Source organism: Sus scrofa, chromosome 3 (genome assembly GCF_000003025.6).
Source record: "Sus scrofa isolate TJ Tabasco breed Duroc chromosome 3, Sscrofa11.1, whole genome shotgun sequence".
Classification (NCBI taxonomy): domain Eukaryota; kingdom Metazoa; phylum Chordata; class Mammalia; order Artiodactyla; family Suidae; genus Sus; species Sus scrofa.
The window spans coordinates 18354713-18372752 of record NC_010445.4 but is presented as its reverse complement, the minus strand read 5'-3'; the positions used below and the strand labels follow the sequence as shown (position 1 = coordinate 18372752).

The following is an 18040-nucleotide window of genomic DNA, read 5'->3' as shown; positions in this document are numbered from 1 at the left end:
GCCCCATCCGCATTGATGGTCACTCCCCTTCCTCCCTCAACCCTCGTGCCCAGCTTTCTATGGACCTGCCTTTTCTGGATGTCACATTATCAGTAGAATCCTATACTATGAGGTCATCGTGTCTGGCTTCTTTCACTTGGCATGGTGTTTTCAGGGTTCATCCACATTGTAACATGTCTCAGTGCTTCATTCCTTTTTATTGTCCTAATGTGGACAATGCCACACATTATCCATCCATACAGTTTCTCCACTTCTTCACCAATACTTGTTGTTAGGTCTTTTTTCATTATAGCTGTCTAATGCCTGTGAAATGGTATATCCTGTGGTTTTGATTTGCATTTCCTTGATGGCTGATGATATTGAGCCTCTTTTCATGTGCTTATTGGCCATTCCTGTATCTTCTTGGGACAATTGTCTCTTCAGATCGTTTTTGTTTATGGTCTGAAGTTGGGGTCCAAAATCTTTCTTTTGCATGTGGACATCCGGTTGTCCTGGGAACCTTGTAGAAAACCAATTGACCATGGATATGACAGTTTGTTTCTGGTCTCTTAATTCTGTTTCCATTGATCTTTGTTTACCTTATGCCAGTACCACACCGTGTTGATTACTGTAGCTTTGTAGTAGGTTTTGTCATTGGTAAAACTTTTTCAAGATTATTTTAGCAATTCTGGGTCCCTTGAATGGTCACATAAATTTTAGGATGAACTTGTTAATTTCTGCAAAGAAACCAGCTGGAAACCTTAGGACAATTTCGAGAATTAAGCTCTTTCAACAATATTAAGGCTTCTGATCTGTGAACATGGGCTGTCTTTCTATTTACTTAGGTGGTCTTAATTTTTTAAACAATGTTTTATAGTTTTCAGAGTAAAATTGTATACCTGTGAAATTTTATGTATTTTATTCTTTTTGATGCTATTTTAAATGGGATTGTTTTCTTTTCTTTTCTTTTCTTTTTAGGGCTGCACCCGAGGCATATGGAAGTTCCCAGGCTAGGGGTTGGATTGTAGCTGTAGCTGCCGGCTTACACCACAGCAACTCAGGATCCGAACCGCATCTTCAACCTACACCATGGCTCACTGCAACACTGGATCCTTAACGTACTGATCGAGGCCAGGGATCAAACCTGCAACCTCATGGTTCCTAGTCAGATTCGTTACTGCTGCGCCACGACAGGAACTCCTAATGTTTTTAAAATTAGTTCTAATAGTTGTTCAGAGGTTTCTTAGGGTTTTCTTTTTCTTTTGGGGGCGGGGAGGGATCTTTTTCAGGGCAGCACCCGAGGCATATGGAAGTTCCCAGGCTGGGATTGAATCAGAGCTACAGCTGCCGGTCTACACCACAGCCACAGCACCACCAGATCCTTAACCCACTGATCGAGGCCAAGGATCGAACCCACGTCCTCATGGGTACTCGTCAGGTTCATTACCATGGAGCCATGACGGGAACTCCTCTTAGGGTTTTTTATATACAAGGTCATGTCACCTGAAAATAGAGATAGTTTTACTTCTTCCTTTCTAATCTTGATTCTTTTATTTCACTTTATTGCCCTCACTGGAACTTCCAAAACATTGACTTGTTGCCGATCTTACGGGGAAAGCTTCCGGTCTTTCACCAATAAGTGTGATGTTTGTTATCTGTGGCTCTTCATAGATACCTTTTATCAGGTTGAGGAAATTCCCCTCTATTCCTGGTTTGTATATTACTTTCTTAATAAATAAGAGACATTTTAAGAAAATACGGATATTTAAATACATAGCATTCACAATTCATGGTTGGAAGGAGATCCTTTGTGAATCTGATCTTTGTGGATATGGAGGTATATTAATTGAAGAGCATCGTGTAAAATTTCAGCATCCTAAAAAAATTCTTTTTTTCCAATTTACTTTTTTTTTGGCCACACCCAAGGCATGAAGAAGTTCCCGGGCCAGGGATCGAACTCAAGCCACAGCAGTGACAATGCTGCGTCCTTAACCTGCTGAGCCACTTGGGATATGTCCATCTTTACCTAGTTATAGTATCATATGTCTATCTTTACCTAGTTATAGTAGCTTACTTTTAAAATTACCTTTATTGTCTTTTATTCTTTTCCTGATTACTTATTATCGCATTTTATTTTCATCAGTATACATTCATCTTACCTTAAGTCAGATGTTTTTAGTAGTTAATTTCTCTTCCCTTGGCAGTAACAGTGCAAGTGTCTTCATATAAAATCTTAAAAAGGGTGTTCCCGTTGTGGCTTATCGGGTTATGAACCTGACTAGTACCCATATGAATGCAGCTTCAATCCCAGGTCTTGTTTGGTGGGTTAAGGATCCAGTGTTGCTCGAAGTTGCAGTGTAGGTCGAAGACATGTCTCGGATCGTGTGTCGCTGTGGCTGTGGTATAGGCTGGCAGCTACAGCCCTGATTTGACCCCTAGCCTGGGAACTTCCATATGCCAAAGATTCAGGCGTAAAAAGCAAAAATAAAAGGGGAGGGACCAGAATGCTTGAATCATTTATTAGGATGGTAGCAGCAGAGCTGGGGCTAAGGTGTGCTGCTTTTGGAAGGTACTTAATAAGTACACCTGACTTGGTTGAACGTATCAAATACAAACATCTTCGGATTGGGGAGGAATTTCAGGACAGCTTGCCACTTTAGGGCGGTTGTAACAGGTGACCATAAACTGGGTAACTTAATGCAAAAGAAACATATTCTCTCGTGGTTCTGAAGGCTAGAATTCCAAAATCAAGGGGTCGTATTAGTTCCACAATCAAGAGCGGGTTCCTCCTTGGCTGCTCAGAAGGGGAGCATGTTACATGCCTCTCTCCCAGCTTCTAGCCGTTGCCAGCAGTCCTTGGCATTCCTTGACTTGCAGCTGCCTAATGCCATCCTCTCTCTGCCTCTGTGGCTCTCCTCCCTCTGTGTGTGACTGTCTCTCCACCTGGCATTCTTTGTGTGTGTGCGGGTCTCTGTGTCTCTTCTCTTACGAGGACACCAGTCATACTGGCTTAAGGCTCACCCTGCTTTAGTATGACCTCATCTTTAGTATACATCGTAGTTACATCTGCAGAGACCCTGTTTCCAAATCAGGTCACAGTCACAGGTACCAGGGGTTAGGACTTCTGTGGTTTTTTTTGGTTTTGGTTTTGGTTTTTTTTTTTTTTTTTTTTTTTGTCTTTTTTAAGATGCGCCCTTGGCATATGGAGGTTCTCAGGCCAGAGTTTGAATCGGAGCTGTAGCTACTGACCTACACCACAGCTCACGGCAACACTGGCTCCTTAACCCACTGAGCAAGGCCAGGGTTCACACCTGCGTCCTCATGGATGCTAGATAGATTCGTTCCCACTGAGCCACGAGGTGAACTCCAGGATGTCTGCGTATCTTTCAGGAGAACAGTCTAGCCCACGGCAGCCGCTGACAAAGTTCTCTTGTGCTCCCCCTCCTCTCCAGGCGCCCTCGTACACCATGGCCCTCGTGTCTGCTGATTCCCGCATAGCAGAACTGCTCACAGAGCTCCATCAGCTGATCAAGCAAACCCAGGTAAAAAACCACTCCCTCCTGTCCTAGAGGGGGTCACAGGCTGGGATGCCGAGCTGGGGGGGGTGCGGTTATGTTTAAAGAGATGGACAGGCAGGAACCACGATGATGTAATGAAGGCGAGAGGAGGAGAATGTCGGTATGACAACCGTTCCTGTTGAATTTTCTGTCTCGTGCAGGATTTCATGATTCCTTTTTTCAGTAACAGCTATATTGAGATACGCTTCACATACCGTACAGCTCAGCCACTTAAGATGTATGATCCAGTGGTTTTTAGTATATTCAAAGCGTTATGCAACCATCACCATAATACAAGTGCAGAATATTTTCATCACCTGTGCCACATACCCAATAGCCGTCACTCTCCTTAGCCCTCTGCCGCCTTGTTCCAGGTAAACAGAGACGCTCTTAACAGGTGAGATCTTTCAAGAGCTGGTCCAGGGCCAAGGCTTTTTTGGAATGTGCAGAATTTGAAAACCAGGCCTGCTGAATTAATCTTTAACTGCACTGGCCACGCCCCTGGCCCTTACCTAGTCTGATACAACCAAACAACCCTATTTGAGTACCTACATTTAGTATAACATTTATATAACAGATATGGCAATAGTATAAGTATGAATTTGCCTAACATTTGCAGGAGTCCTTTTAGGGTAGAAATAGACCAAAGGGAACAACTCATCTGTCCTATAGACCATTACATACTTTTTTTTTTTTGTCTTTGTCTTTTCTAGGGCTGTGCCCATGGCATATGGAGGTTCCCAGGCTTGGGGTCAAATCGGAGCTACGACTGCCGGCCTGAACCAGAGCAACGAGGGATCCGAGCCACATCTGTGAGTTCAGCGTAGAAATTAGCTGATGGTTAGTTAGATCCAGTTCTTCCTCAGGCCAGTCATCTTCCATCAGCAGTACCTTCTCAGAAGACCTTGACTCACTCTCCCAACACATTCCCATTCGGTCATCAGTCGCAGTATTATCATATAACTTAGTTACATAAGGTAGTTGACTCTTCCCAGCAGTGCCAGTGGGTCGCACCATATTGAAGTATGATCTGGTAAAACTCAGTTTCATTATGGAACAAATCAGGAAGAATTACAGAGCTGTTTGTCAGGCATTCCCTACAGAATTGGCCCTGCCTGTTTACCAGATGTCATTATGGACAGGTTTTATTATGGTTGGCCACGATTCGGCTGTTTCTGGGTTCCAAGGCAGCTGGGGATAAAGCCAGCCACAGCGTCTTAGCTCAGGCTTGTATTGAGACTGGCTGCCATTGTGTGCTGTTACACAGCTGAGTCCGCCTCCCTCTTATAGGTGGTATTCAGAGTAGAAATCCTACCTCTGCTCACTGGATGTCAGGATGTGTCTTATTTTTATCTATTCTTGGGTCAAGGGTAGTCATGGTGCATTGATGTGAATTACCAGTGCCCCTTTGAGGGCTTCCATAGGTTTGGAGGTCCATAAAATTCCCATAGGCGAGTTCCCTTGGGGCTTAGCAGCTAGGTTGAGGGGGGGCACTGCTCATGGCTCCTTAAGCCTCCATCTATATTAAAATAGTCAAGAAGCCCAGGTGGGCCAAGGTGCAAGCCTTTTCCCAACAACAGAGGCATCCTAGCGTTTCCCCAGAACTCTCCGTTGGGCTGGCCTGAACCACTCCCCTAAAGTTTCACTATCTCTCCAGGCTGACTCCCATCTCTCGCCTTCTTCCTGAAGAGAACTCACTTCTGTTTGTTTATTCTAATTAACAAATCTTTTCTCCCTGAATGTTGTTTTTCATTAAAAGTGAGTTCAGCTTACCCCACAATGGCCACACCAATTCCTGTATCCCCTAAAGCCCTTTCCTGTCTGTGGGCCAAGGTTGCCTACTCCACCTTGCGTTTTGTTATCTCTGTACTAAAAACGGCCCGGGTACAGCAGTGAGGAGACGCATTTTGTACGCAAAAACGTTGTGCCTCATACTGGGTGGTCATGCCTAGATGTAATTTAGCCTGAATAGATTGTACCTCTCAAAACCTTCCTCATCGAGGGGTGGGGGAGTGGGGGGAGAGGCTGCTCCCCCGGGGAATTGGGACCTGCCATGTGCCGTCAGAAACCATTTTTTCCCTACTCCTTTTAATAGCTTTTCCACACAAATAAGGGTGATGGGTATTTGTGCAAGCCTGCATTGCTGTATTTTAACCAGGGATCTTTCTAAGCATTCTTTTTTTTTTTTTTTTTTTTGGCCTTTTGGAGCCACACCCTCGACATATGGAGGTTCCCAGGCTAGGGGTCCAATAGGAGCTGTAGCCGCCAGCCTACATCACAGCCACAGCAGTGTTGGCTCCCAGCCACGTCTGCAACCTACACCACAGCTCACGGCAATGCCAGATCCTTAACCCACTGAGTGAGGCCAGGGATCGAACCCGCAACCTCATCGTTACTAGTCAGATTTGTTTCCTCTGCACCACAATGGAAACTCCCTTTCTGAGCATTCTGTCACCTGAATTTATAGTTGCACAGTGATCAGTCCACTGGGAACCGCCGTATAGTTCAGTGGTCCAGTAGGGAGCCACTCCTGGAAATTCCTTTCTAAAGGATAGCCTTCATAGTGGATGTAGCCTGATAAATAAGAGTCAGAAGGTTTTGGCTAACTGAAAACCCAGTTTGAAAGGTTCCACACTGTATGATTCCAATTATATGATAATATGTTAATGGCAAAACTATAGAGAGAATTAAAAAAATCAGTAATTGGAGTTCCCGTCGTGGTGCAGTGGTTAACGAATCCAACTAGGAAACATGTGGTTGCAGGTTCGGTCCCTGCCCTTGCTCAGTGGGTTAATGATCCAGCGTTGCCGTGAGCTGTGGTGTAGGTCGCAGACGGGGCTCGGATCCCACGTTACTGTGGCTCTGGTGTAGGCCGGTGGCTACAGCTCCGATTGGACCCCTAGCCTGGGAACCTCCATATGCCGCAGGAGCGGCCCAAGAAATAGCAAAAAGACAAAAAAAAAAAATCAGTAATTGCTCTGGGCTTGGAGGGAGGGAAGAAGAGATGACTGGGGGAGCACAGGGGATTTTTTAGGGAGGTGAAGCTTCTGCGTGATTGGTGGATATATGATGATGTCCCTTTGTCAAAACCCATAGAACTGTGTGACACAGAAAGTGATCATGTAATCTATAGACTTTAATTAATAATAATTATCGATATTGGTTGAGCAGTTGTAATAAATAACCACACTAATGCAAGGTGTTAATAATGGGCAAAACTGTGCAGGGAAAGCAGATATCATGGGAGCTCTGTCTACTCTCTGCACAGTTTTTCTATAAACCTAAGACTGCTCTATAAATAGTTTGTTGGTTTTTTTTTTTCTTTTTAGGGCCGCATCCGTGGCATATGGAGGCTTCCAGGCTAGAGGTCCAATTGGAGCTGTAGCCATTGGCCTACACCACAGCCACAGCAATACCAAATCCAAGCCGTGTCTGACCTACTCCACAGCTCACGGCAACGCCAGATCCTTAACCCACTGAGCGAGGCCAGGGATTGAAGCTTCGTCCTCATGGATACTAGTTGGATTTGTTTCCACTGAGCCGCAATGGGAGCTCCAAGGGGTTTGTTTTGTTTTGTTTTATTCTGTTTTTTGGCCATGACCTGCAGCAGCTTGAGTGGGATCTCCATTCCCAGACCGGGGATTAAACCCAGACTGCAGCAGTGAAAGTGCAAAGTCCTAACCACCAGAGAAACGGGGAACTACCAACAAATAGTTTATTAATAAGACTTTAAAAACAAAGAGGAAGTTCCCATTGTTGTGCGGCGGAAAAGAACCTGACTAGTATCCATGAGGACACGGGTTCGATCCCTGGCCTTTCTCAGTGGGTTGAGGATCGGCGTTGCCATGAGCTGCAGTGTAGATCACAGATATGGCTCAGATCCCACATTGCTGTGGCTGTGGTATAGGCCGGCAGCTGTAGCTCTAATTTGACCCCTAGCCTGGGAACTTCCATATTGCCATGGGTGTTACAATGAAAAAAGATTAAAAGGTGTAGTTACAATTTCTTCCTTAAGAATCATCCCTGCTTCCTGCATCTTCATGTGCAGCCCTGGTCTGAGGCCCACTGATGTGGGGAAGAATTGTACCAGCATCCTTCCCCACCCCTGCTTCCCCAGATGAATTGATCATAGATACGGGTGTTAATTTCTAGACTCTCAAGTCTCTTTTATTAATCCAGTATCACACCATTTGACTACTGCAGCTTCGTGGTAAATTTTGAAGTTGAGAAATGTGAGTTCTCCAATGTTATTTGTGTTTTTCAAGATCGTTTTGGCTATTCTGGTTCACTTGAATTTCCCTATGAATTCTAGGATGAGCTTTTCAGTTTTTGCAGAGAGGTCAGCTGAAATTTTGATGGAGATTGCATTGAATCTGTAGATCAATTTGTCTTTTTTGATAGGGGAGAGTCATTAAATGTATAACTTGGAGTTCCCTGGCGGCTCAGCAGGTTAAATATAGGCCTTGTCCCTGCCGTGGCTTGGGTTGCTACTGTGGTGCAGGTTTGATCCCTGGCCTAGGAACTTCCACATACCATAGGTGCGACCAAAAAAATAAAAATAAAAAAACCCAGGAATTCCCGTCGTGACTCAGTGGTTAACAAATCTGACTGGGAACCATGAGATTGTGGGTTCGATCCCTGGCCTTGCTCAGTGGGTTAAGGATCCAGCGTTGCTGTAAGCTGTGGTGTAGGTCGCAGATGCAGCTTGGATCTGCTGTGGCTATGGCTGTGGCCAGCAGCTACAGCTCCAGTTGGACCCCTTGCCTGGGAACCTCCATATGCCGTGGGTGCAGCCCTGGAAGAGGAAAAAAAAAACTTAAGTATAACTTAAGCTTTAACTTCAATGCCTTTTTATTGCTCTTACATTAGTCAGAGGGGGAAATCCTTTTGAAATGATAGATTTGGAAGTTGGATTTACAAAGTGAGGGCCATATTTATGTGGCCTCTGGCCTGGGCTGCAGGTAGTTGCCACAGCAGGATGAAGATCTCCCTCGTGTCCTCTTGACCTTGTCCTTGCAGGAAGAGCGTTCGAGGAGTGAACACAATTTAGTGAACATCCAGAAGACCCACGAGCGGATGCAGACAGAGAACAAGAGTGAGTAGCTGGGCTCAGGAGGGAAGGGGCCGGAGGAGGGTGTGTGGGCCAAGAAGGGGACATGGCTGTCATTGTTGGCAAAAGGGACTTGTGCACGTATCTGCGTATCCACAGTGAACTGCTTCCTAGGCCTGAAGGACAGCTTTCCCGTAGGCTGGGTGACCTAAGATGACCCAGGAGACAGATGACAGACCACTTAGCACTAAGGAACCTTACAATCCCCCAACCGTGGGGACTGGAAAGTCCTTGAAATGAAGTCCATCTTTGGGAAACCCCGCAGGGTGCAGAGCACCCCAATTAGCTGTCCTTTTCTTGAGCTTCCCTCCCTGAGTGCCCTGCACATGCCCTGGGGTCAGGCTCCCAGCCTGGTGCTTTCCAACTCAGAGTAGCTTCGAGAATTGTTCTCTGTTTTCCCAAGTGCTGAGAAATGCTTTCTACATGTGTTGTACTCTGGCGCGGTTCGAACGCCCGCTCCCAGACATAGGAAAAGGCGAACGCCACAGTGTCAGGTATCGGCCTCTGGGAGCACTTCTGAGCCAGCAAAGCTCATCTCTTGGCCCATGACCCCCGGGTGCCTCCCAAAGTCTGAATCTGTGGACTGGAATACGAGCCGCATTGCTGCCTGGCCCCCTCACCCACGCATCTTTCTCCCTGTGTTTATCCTGCAGTCTCTCCCTATTACCGGACAAAGCTGCGTGGCCTCTATACAACCGCCAAGGCCGACGCAGAGGCTGAGTGCAAGTGAGTACCGAGGACCATCCCACTGCCCTGCCATTGCCGCCCCGCCTCTCCCGGGCACTGGGCTGCAGGAGCCTGCAGGCCACAGCCCCCGCCCGCCTCTCCCCCCAGGGATCAGCAGATTCCGACACCCCAGCCTCTCTTTTAGGGCCCACCTTCCCTAGAGCCCAGCCTGACCCCTCTTCCCTGGCCCTGCTATTTTATAGATGGCAGAACAGCGTGGGTCAAATCCCAGTACTGCCATTCCTAGTCACACGACCTTGGGCAGTCACTTCAGCTGAGACTGTGGTTCCATCTTTGACATAGGGATAATAACTAATGACAGAATTATCAACGTAAAATGGGACAACGCATGTAAAGTGCCTGATACCAGTATTTTTTCATTTGACTATAACCTATGGTTATGCCTGGTGTTCTGCGGTCTCCATTTGGAGACACGAGGATAGTGGGGCTGCTGCCTTCAAGGGCAAGCAGCCCAGAAAGGCGAGACACCATAACAGTTACGGGACAGTGTGCTTGGTGGGCCAGCGGGGATGTGCTCCCTGGGCCCGGGGATCCGGGACTCCTTCAGGGAGGAGGAGGAGGAACTTGAGCTGGGGTAGGGGGAGCAGGTAAGTCGGTCCGGGCAGAGGACAGAGTGTGCTGGGGCCACAGAGGAGCAGCTGCCGGGCACGAGCATTTGGGGAATGAGAACTAGTCCTGTGCGGCTGCAGAGGGAGGGTGGGAGGCGGGGGGCCTCCGATACCTGACCTTTATCCTGGAGGCCTGGGAAGCCAGAGGCATAAGAGGAGGAGAGAGACCCCTGGCTGCTGCGTGGAGAGCAGACTATGTTAGTGAGGATGCCAGGCAAGAGATGGAGATGAGGTGGCGCCGAGACAGTGGCAGTGGGAATGGAGAAGCGAGGGCAGGTTTGAGGGCAGTTTCTGAGGTCAATTCGGGGGACCATTAGGGAGAGGAGACGAAGATTCTAAGGTTTGTAGTTTGGACAGAGGGATCTAATGAGGCTCCCTATGCCGGCTTGAAGAGCAGAACAAAAGGCTCAGGCCGACCGGCAGGGAGGAGACACGGTGAATTCTGGTTGGAGGTGTTCCTTCTCACCTCTGCAGCCCACCCTTCGCCAGCCCCCTCTTCTCCCTGATTTGCGGGTTCCTCATGTGGCCATAGTCAGGCCCATTCCCACTAGCTGGACTGGAGTTTGGCTCTCACAGGTCAGAGTCCTCCACACTCATTTGAGAGGAAAAGGCAGGCTTTCCCTTCCCAGCTTCACTGCTGGCAGAGTGAGGCGGCTGCTTCTGCAACCAGTTGCTGTGGACTCTTCTCCAGCATTGACGTAACTCTGGTTGTTGCATTGCTACACTAAAGCTTGTTTCAGCTCTGCAGGTCCGTTACAGTTCTGCTGCCATTTCAGTTTTTCAGACTCTCAGACCTTAATTCAGACTCTTCATACCTTAATTCAGTAAACATTGAGTAAGGCATCCTCACCTCCAGATACCACGTTGGGGGCAGGAGAGCGGGTGAGGCAGATAAGATGCCACCCCTGCCCACAGGGAGCTCCTCGTCTGGGTGGGAGAACACAGTACTGTGTGTTCCTGTGGCACCGGTGCAGGTACTGCGTGACGCTTCCGCTCACCTTCTCAGTAGATGCATTAAACCCTCAGGAAACTCAAGAGGTGCCAAGAAGAACTAGCCCGAGCCCTGAGATGCATTTGCCGTTCCTTCTGCCCTAAGCCCACAGCTGCCTCCCAGCTCCTGCTTTTGCAGAAAACAGAAAGGAACCCCTGTGTCTTCATTTAACAGTGATCTTTTTTGTTGGCAGCAGAGGTCAAAGGGAAACAGATCATAGACCTCACTTTCTGGGTCCCAGTGGAGAACTGGTAGCCATTCTGGGTGGAAGCAGTATATTTTCTTTCTTTCTTTTTTTTTTTTGTGCCATTTCTTGGGCCCCTCTCACGGCATATGGAGGTTTCCAGGCTAGGGGTCCAATCAGAGCTGTAGCCACCGGCCTATGCCAGAGGCACAGCCATGCAGGATCCGAACCGCATCTGCTACCTACACCACAGATCACAGCAACGCCGGATCCTTAACCCACTGAGCAAGGCCGGGGATCGAACCCGCAGCTTGTGGTTCCTAGTCGGATTCGTTAACCACTCCGCTGTGAAGGAAACTCTTTTTTTTTTTTTTTAAGGGCCACACTTGTGGCATATGGAGGTTCCCAGGCTAGGGGTTGAATCAGAGCTACAGCTGCCAGCCTACACCACAGCCACAGCAGTGCAGGATTCTGCAACCTACACCACAGCTCACTGCAATGCTGGATCCCTAACCCACTAAGCAAGGCCAGGGATCCAACCTGCGTCCTCGTATTAGTCAGATACATTTCTGTTGAGCCATGACAGGAACTCCTGGCCACAGTCTTTAACAGCCTGTCTCAGCATTCCAGTTAAGGAAGGTAGTTTGAGGGGTGGCTGAGCTAGTGCAGGCAGACTTCCGCTTGAACTTTGCGAGAGCCTGAATGTTTTATGGGCTAAAATGTCAAATGCCTGCAGGAGAGAGTAAACGCCTTATCACCTGGGCCGTCTTTCTGAGCCAGTTGCTGGGCCCTGGTCAGCAGGCTGTTCACTGGCAGCCACCTGTGTCCCAGGTGTCGTTCCATGCTGCTGACCCGGGGTAGTGCTCTAGTTTTGACCCATCATGGGATGTGTCAGCTTGGAAGCCGGAGGAAGGTATTTCTCTCTCCTCACCCCTGACAGGGACCCACACACACACACAGACCTCTTAAAGGTGCACAGAGAGGCCATGTGCCCGAGAGGCTGACATCCACTAGCTTTGTTTTTGTTTTGTTTTAAGGACCACACCGCAGCATGTGGAGGTTCCCAGCTTAGGGGTCTAATGGGAGCTACAGCTGCTGGCCTACACCACAGCAACACTAGGTCAGAGCCCCATCTGCGACCTACACCACAGCTCGTGGCAATGCGGGATCCTCAACCCACTGAGCAGAGCCAGGGATCGAACCCGCAACCTCATGGATGGTAGATTCATTTCCGCTGAGCCACGACGGGACCACCTATCCTATTTCTTTTTAAAAGTTCACCCTCATCAAATATTTCCACCGTGAACTGGTGTGCTGCGGTACTGGATGACTTTAAAGAGCCCACACTCTTTAGCCCCTAACTAATGGTCAAGGGGAGGTGCCAGTTTTCAGGGGAGGGGGGGTTAAGGCTCAGGGTTTCGGCTGCATTCAAAGGAATGTCATTCAGAAAGTGGTCTTTCCTTGGCTGTCCCAGGTGAAGCAGACTTCCTGGGGTAGCACCAGCCCTGAGGGTTACAGCCGGGCTGGAAGGCTGCCTCTCAGAAGGCAGGGACCCGTGCTCTGCTGCAGGGTCATCCTGGATGACCTGAAGCGTCTATGGCTCCAGATGGAGACATCTCAAAGAAAACTGCTCTTTAAACGGAAATGATCTTAAAACATTATTTCCTCGGATCTCTGTGGTGGAACTGCAGAAACTTTAGGGAGTGAAATATTACATTCCTCTCCTAGAGATTCATATTCCAGTTAAAGTATTAAAGGCTCTGCCAAGTTCTGCAATAACAGTTTGTTTAGCTCAGTGGTTCACAGACTTACTGGCAGTAGAATACATTTGCACACCGGTTCTCAAGTCTGGCTGCATCCCAGAGGTTCTGATTTAATTGGGGTGGAGTTCAGGCCCTGGTATTGATTTAACCTTTTATTTGTCTTTTCTCTTTTTAGGGCTGTACCCAAGGCAATATGGAGGTTCTCAGGCTAGGGGTCCAGCCTATGCCACAGCCACAGCAACGCGGGATCTAAGCCACGTCTCTGACCTACACCACAGCTCACAGCAGCGCCAGATCCCCGACCCACTGAGCAAGGCCAGGGATTGAACCCACATCCTCATGGGTACTAGTTGGATTAGTGTCTGCTGCGCCACAACGGGAACTCCTTGATTTAACTTTTTATATAATTTCAGACTTAAATATAGTTTGCCGCCTTTGCTTTATCATTCTGTATGGCTATTCACAAATCTTTTTCTGAACCTTTTATGTTGCAGACATGAGGCATGATGCTGCTTGACCTCTAAATACATGTCAGCATTTCCTAAAAATGAGAACATTCTTAACCACAGTACATTTCTCAAAATCGGGAATTACGCTTGTATGCAACTATTAGCTAATCCACAGATCTTAACTCAGATTCATCACTGTCCACTGGTGACCCTCATAGCAAAAGAACATTTTTCTGGTGCAGATCAGCATTGAGTTTAGTGTTCATGTCTCTTTCGTCTGTTTCAACCTGGAACGGTTCCCAGGCTGTCTTCTTTTCTTTTCTTTTCTTTTTTTTTTTGCTCTTTTTAGGGCTGTACCGGTGGCACATGGAAGTTCCCATGCTAATGGTGGACTCAGAGCTGTAGCTGCCACGTTACACCACAGCCACAGCAACGCCAGATCGAGCTGCGCGTGTGCAGCCTACACCCACAGCTCGTGGCAACACGGAATCTCTAACCCACTGAGTGAGGCCAGGGATCAAACCCTCGTCCTCACGGATACTAGTCGGGTTTGTTAGCGCTGAGCCACGATGGGAACTCCATGTCTCTGGCTTTCATGACTTTGACGTTTTGCGATCATACGCCAGTGTAGAATGCCCCTCAGCTGGGTTTGTCTGATGTTTCCTCGGGATTAGAATCAGGTTTCACGCTTTCGGAGGTAATAGCACCAAGTGATACTGCCCTTGGCCAGTGTTGGAAGGCAGAGGACACTGCCACGCTGGTTACGGTGAGCTCCTCCAGGTTCCTCCTGTGTCCAGTGATGGCTGTTTGCCGTTGTGTGATAAGTGTCTCATGGGAGATGCTTTCATACTGTGTAAATATCCCATGTCACCATCCCAGACCCACTAGTTCTGGCCGAGAGCCACTGCATTAATGTCTTAGAGAACACAGCTTCGGACACGCTCCATGAAAGGATGTCCTCCAGACAGGCCCAGCAGCAACCATCAGACTTGCCCCCTGGCTTTTACTCCTCCTCTGCTTTCCTGGCTGCCTGCTCGCCCCGCGCCCCAGTGCCTCACCCACATCAGCCACGTGTCTCACACCAGCCGCGCTGAGCTTTGACACGTCAAGGCTACCGGGCAGGGTGTCCGTCCTCCTCGTGGTTTGCCCAGTTCCCTCTGCCAAGACTTCAGCCCGGTCTTCCGGCCTCTCCTGACAAGCCCACAGGAGTCACACACTCAGGGACTCCGTCCTGTGACGCTGTGGGGGGGTGTCCTCAGAGGTCTCTCTCCTCCTAAACCAGGGCCTTCAGAGCCATGTGGGCGGTTGTGACAGGCGTGCCGGAGGGATGGGTGGGGGAATGAACAACCCAGGGTGGGTACTCTGCTGCTTTTTGCTGGCGAAGTGGTCTAGGGGAGAGTCCCCGGGGTTTAAAGGATTGCGCCTTCTTCCCACCAGGATTTGGGGGCACTTCTGCCAGGTTGCTTAGGTCTCGGCCACTCTAAGCAAACTCCAGAAGTTTCCTGGGCTGCCGCCTTTCAGGGACAAGTTCCATCCACCCCTATTCCTGCCCTGGGCCCGGACCCCCCAGCCCTCTGGAGGGTCTCATCTTACATGTCCCGCTGGGGCAGACTGCACATTTTAACTTCTGTCCTCTGAACAAGACATTGCTCGAGGCTGCGGGTGCCCAGCAGCCCGTGTTCAGGATCTGGCAGGTGCGCTTGGGGAAGGCGGCGGCGGCTTTGCTTACCTCTCCGGGACCCTCCCTGTCTCGCCAGTGCTTTTAAGATTAAAAAACACATGCTCAGGGTCTTCTAGTTTCCACGGCAGGGTTGGCGTGAGCTAGCCAGCCTGCTGCGAGGAGGAAAGGAAGTCTGCCTTGTGCTTCATCCAGACCTCTTCTCTCCCTTCTGCCCACCCTCAGCATCCTCCGGAAAGCCCTAGATAAGATTGCGGAAATCAAGTCTCTGTTGGAAGAGAGGCGGATTGGTGAGTTAGAGACGACAGAGCCGGCGGCGGCAGTGGAGTGAGGGGTCCTGAGAGCAGCAGTCGTGTCTCCCTAGGGGGGCCTGTAGCCCCAGCCCAGTGTGACGAGCCCGTGAACTTCTGACAGAAGCGCCCGGGGCAGCCTGGGCTGGGAGGATGGGCATCATCCGTGGTGCTCCCTGGGGACCACAGTGCCTTCTCTGCCCCCTCCTCGAGTGTGTTCCTCTCCTGCCACCTCCTCCCGATTCTTGCTGTGGTGAGAACCTGGGTGTCTTGAAGCCATTCCTCCAGGCCTGGCACTGGCTTCCAGGTCTGTTGGCCACCTCGGCTTTCCCACCTCCCTGCTCTGTCAGTGAACCCCCGGAGGGAGAGTCCTTTGCCCTTCAAAAGTGTTGTCACACGGCCAGCCGGGTTTGTCTGAAGTGGCCGGGTGTGTGCACTCGTGCCTGCGGAGGTCAGGAGTCCATCCACACGGGAGAGTTTTTTTAACTTTGTTGTTGAATTAAAACATACTTCACTTCTGTGTTCATATCGAAAAGAACACAATGAACGGAGAGCTCACTGCATTTTCACTCACTGAACTGACCCTCACCCAGAGCAGGAACTGGAACATGACCAGCTTCTCAGAACCCCAGCTTTTGCCCTCTCTAGTTCCTTCCCCTTCCAGGGCCGCCCTGGAGCTGGGTGGTCTCTCACCCTCAGGATCTAGCGGAAGAGGCGGGGCGCCACCTGGGCCCTTGCTGCGAACTTGGGCGGTGGGACTTCAGGCTGAGCCCTGACAGCCCCATGCAGGCAGGCGAGGGTGGGCCCCGGCGGCCCCCTGTCCCTGCCAGCTCAGGGCTCCCTTCCTCCCCACAGCGGCCAAGATCGCCGGCCTGTACAATGACTCGGAGCCCCCTCGGAAGACCATGCGCCGGGGGGTGTTGATGACCCTGCTGCAGCAGTCAGCCATGACCTTGCCCCTGTGGATCGGGAAGCCTGGTGACAAGTGAGGGCAGGACGGGGCGGGGTGGGAGGGCAGGCCGGCGAGCGGCCAGAACTAACATCTCATTGCACCCTTAGGCCCCCACCCCTCTGTGGGGCCATTCCAGCTTCTGGGGACTATGTGGCCAAACCTGGAGATAAGGTGGCTGCCCGAGTGAAGGCCGTGGACGGGGATGAGCAGTGGATCCTGGCCGAAGTGGTCAGTTACAGCCATGCCACCAACAAGTGAGTGGATGCCCAGCCCTGGGGCTGCTCTCCTGTCACCACACCCGCCGGGGCTGCCAATGGTACCCGTCTGCAGGGTGGGGGAAAGCTGCTTCTCCCGGGCTCCTTCCCCTCCCAGCCGCCGCCTCCCCTTCCTGACGGCTTCCTGCCCGGCTGCACAGCTCCCTGCATCCTGCTTTCCTTTTGTTCACCCACAGGTATGAGGTAGATGACATTGACGAGGAAGGCAAAGAGTGAGTGTGCTGGCAGCGGGGTGCCCTGGAAGCCTGGGGGGCAGCCAGGCTGCTGGGATGGGGTCCCCACCTGGCCGGGGGCTGACCTAAGGCCTCGTCCCCTAGGAGACACACACTGAGCCGCCGGCGGATCATCCCACTGCCCCAGTGGAAGGCCAACCCGGAGACGGACCCCGAGGCCTTGTTCCAGAAGGAGCAGCTGGTGCTGGCCCTGTATCCCCAGACCACCTGCTTCTACCGTGCCCTGATCCACACACCCCCACAGCGGGTAAGGCGTCTCCCCCGGGTCCAGGAACCGGGACCGGCTGACCTGACCGGCCACAGGGTCATCTTCCCACTGCCTTCCCCCTCATCCTCCCTCACAGCCTCTCTGCCCTTTCTTTTCTGCTTGGTCCGCCCTGGGACTCCCGGGGGGAGCGCCAGCCAGTCCTCCTCTTTGCAGCCCCAACGGGACCTGACCCTTCCTGGTCCAAGCTCGCTTTTGTGTTGAGATGGGAAGGCCCAGGGCCTGGCTTGGGACCCTTGACCCTTTCCTTGGCTGACCTGCTCTCCCTAATGCTCTTGACCACGTTGGGACGCGCTGGTCACCCATCACCCAATGGCAATTTAAAGGATGTTCTCCCCTCTTCCTCCAGGACCCCTGCCTGCTTTCCTCTAGATCGTTCTTGGTTCCTTTAACACAGGCTCCCCGCAAGACAGCGGACCCTCTAGCTGGCCTCACCCGTTTAGGTCGAGAGTCTCCCTTCTCCCTGCTCCTTGTCCCCTGCCCGCGGCCCTTTGTTGCGAGGAAAGAGCTCGGTGGTAGCAGGGACCAGGTTCAAGCATCCAGACTTCTCCAGTGACAAGGATGGGAGAGGCTGGGGGCCCATACACCAAAGGTTCCTATCGGTCTAGGCTTGGGGAGCCTTGCCTGCAGGTCTCTGACGAGTCCGATGTCTGTCCCCGCCCACAGCCCCAGGATGACTATTCAGTCCTGTTTGAAGACACCTCCTATGCAGATGGTTACTCCCCCCCGCTCAATGTGGCCCAGCGGTACGTGGTGGCTTGTAAGGAGCCCAAGAAAAAGTGAAGCAGCCAGTCAGACTCTCAGTCGCCTGACACCCTAAATCGGGGGATGCAACACAAGATTCTGTGACCAAATAAATACTCTTCCTCGTGTCTCCCGGGGTTTACTTCTCCAGACCCCCTTCCCCTCCCCATACAGGGCGAGCTGCAGGCCTCTTGGGGGTCGGCCTCATTTGCTCC

At 50.6% G+C, this 18040-nt stretch overlaps 1 protein-coding gene across 5 annotated transcripts in view; it reads left to right on the top strand.

Moving 5' to 3' along the window:
- The window catches only part of SGF29 (SAGA complex associated factor 29), a 33133-nt gene extending 15178 nt beyond the window's left edge, over positions 1-17955 (top strand). For all 5 annotated transcript variants that reach the window (XM_021088031.1, XM_021088034.1, XM_021088032.1 and 2 more), the window contains 9 exons: positions 3432-3521; positions 8556-8631; positions 9300-9372; positions 15292-15356; positions 16212-16341; positions 16416-16562; positions 16760-16795; positions 16901-17063; positions 17748-17955. In XM_021088031.1, coding sequence (XP_020943690.1) covers positions 3447-3521; positions 8556-8631; positions 9300-9372; positions 15292-15356; positions 16212-16341; positions 16416-16562; positions 16760-16795; positions 16901-17063; positions 17748-17864 — 882 coding nt within the window. In that variant the 5' untranslated portion in view covers positions 3432-3446 and the 3' untranslated portion in view covers positions 17865-17955. The remainder of the gene's footprint in view (positions 1-3431; positions 3522-8555; positions 8632-9299; positions 9373-15291; positions 15357-16211; positions 16342-16415; positions 16563-16759; positions 16796-16900; positions 17064-17747) is intronic.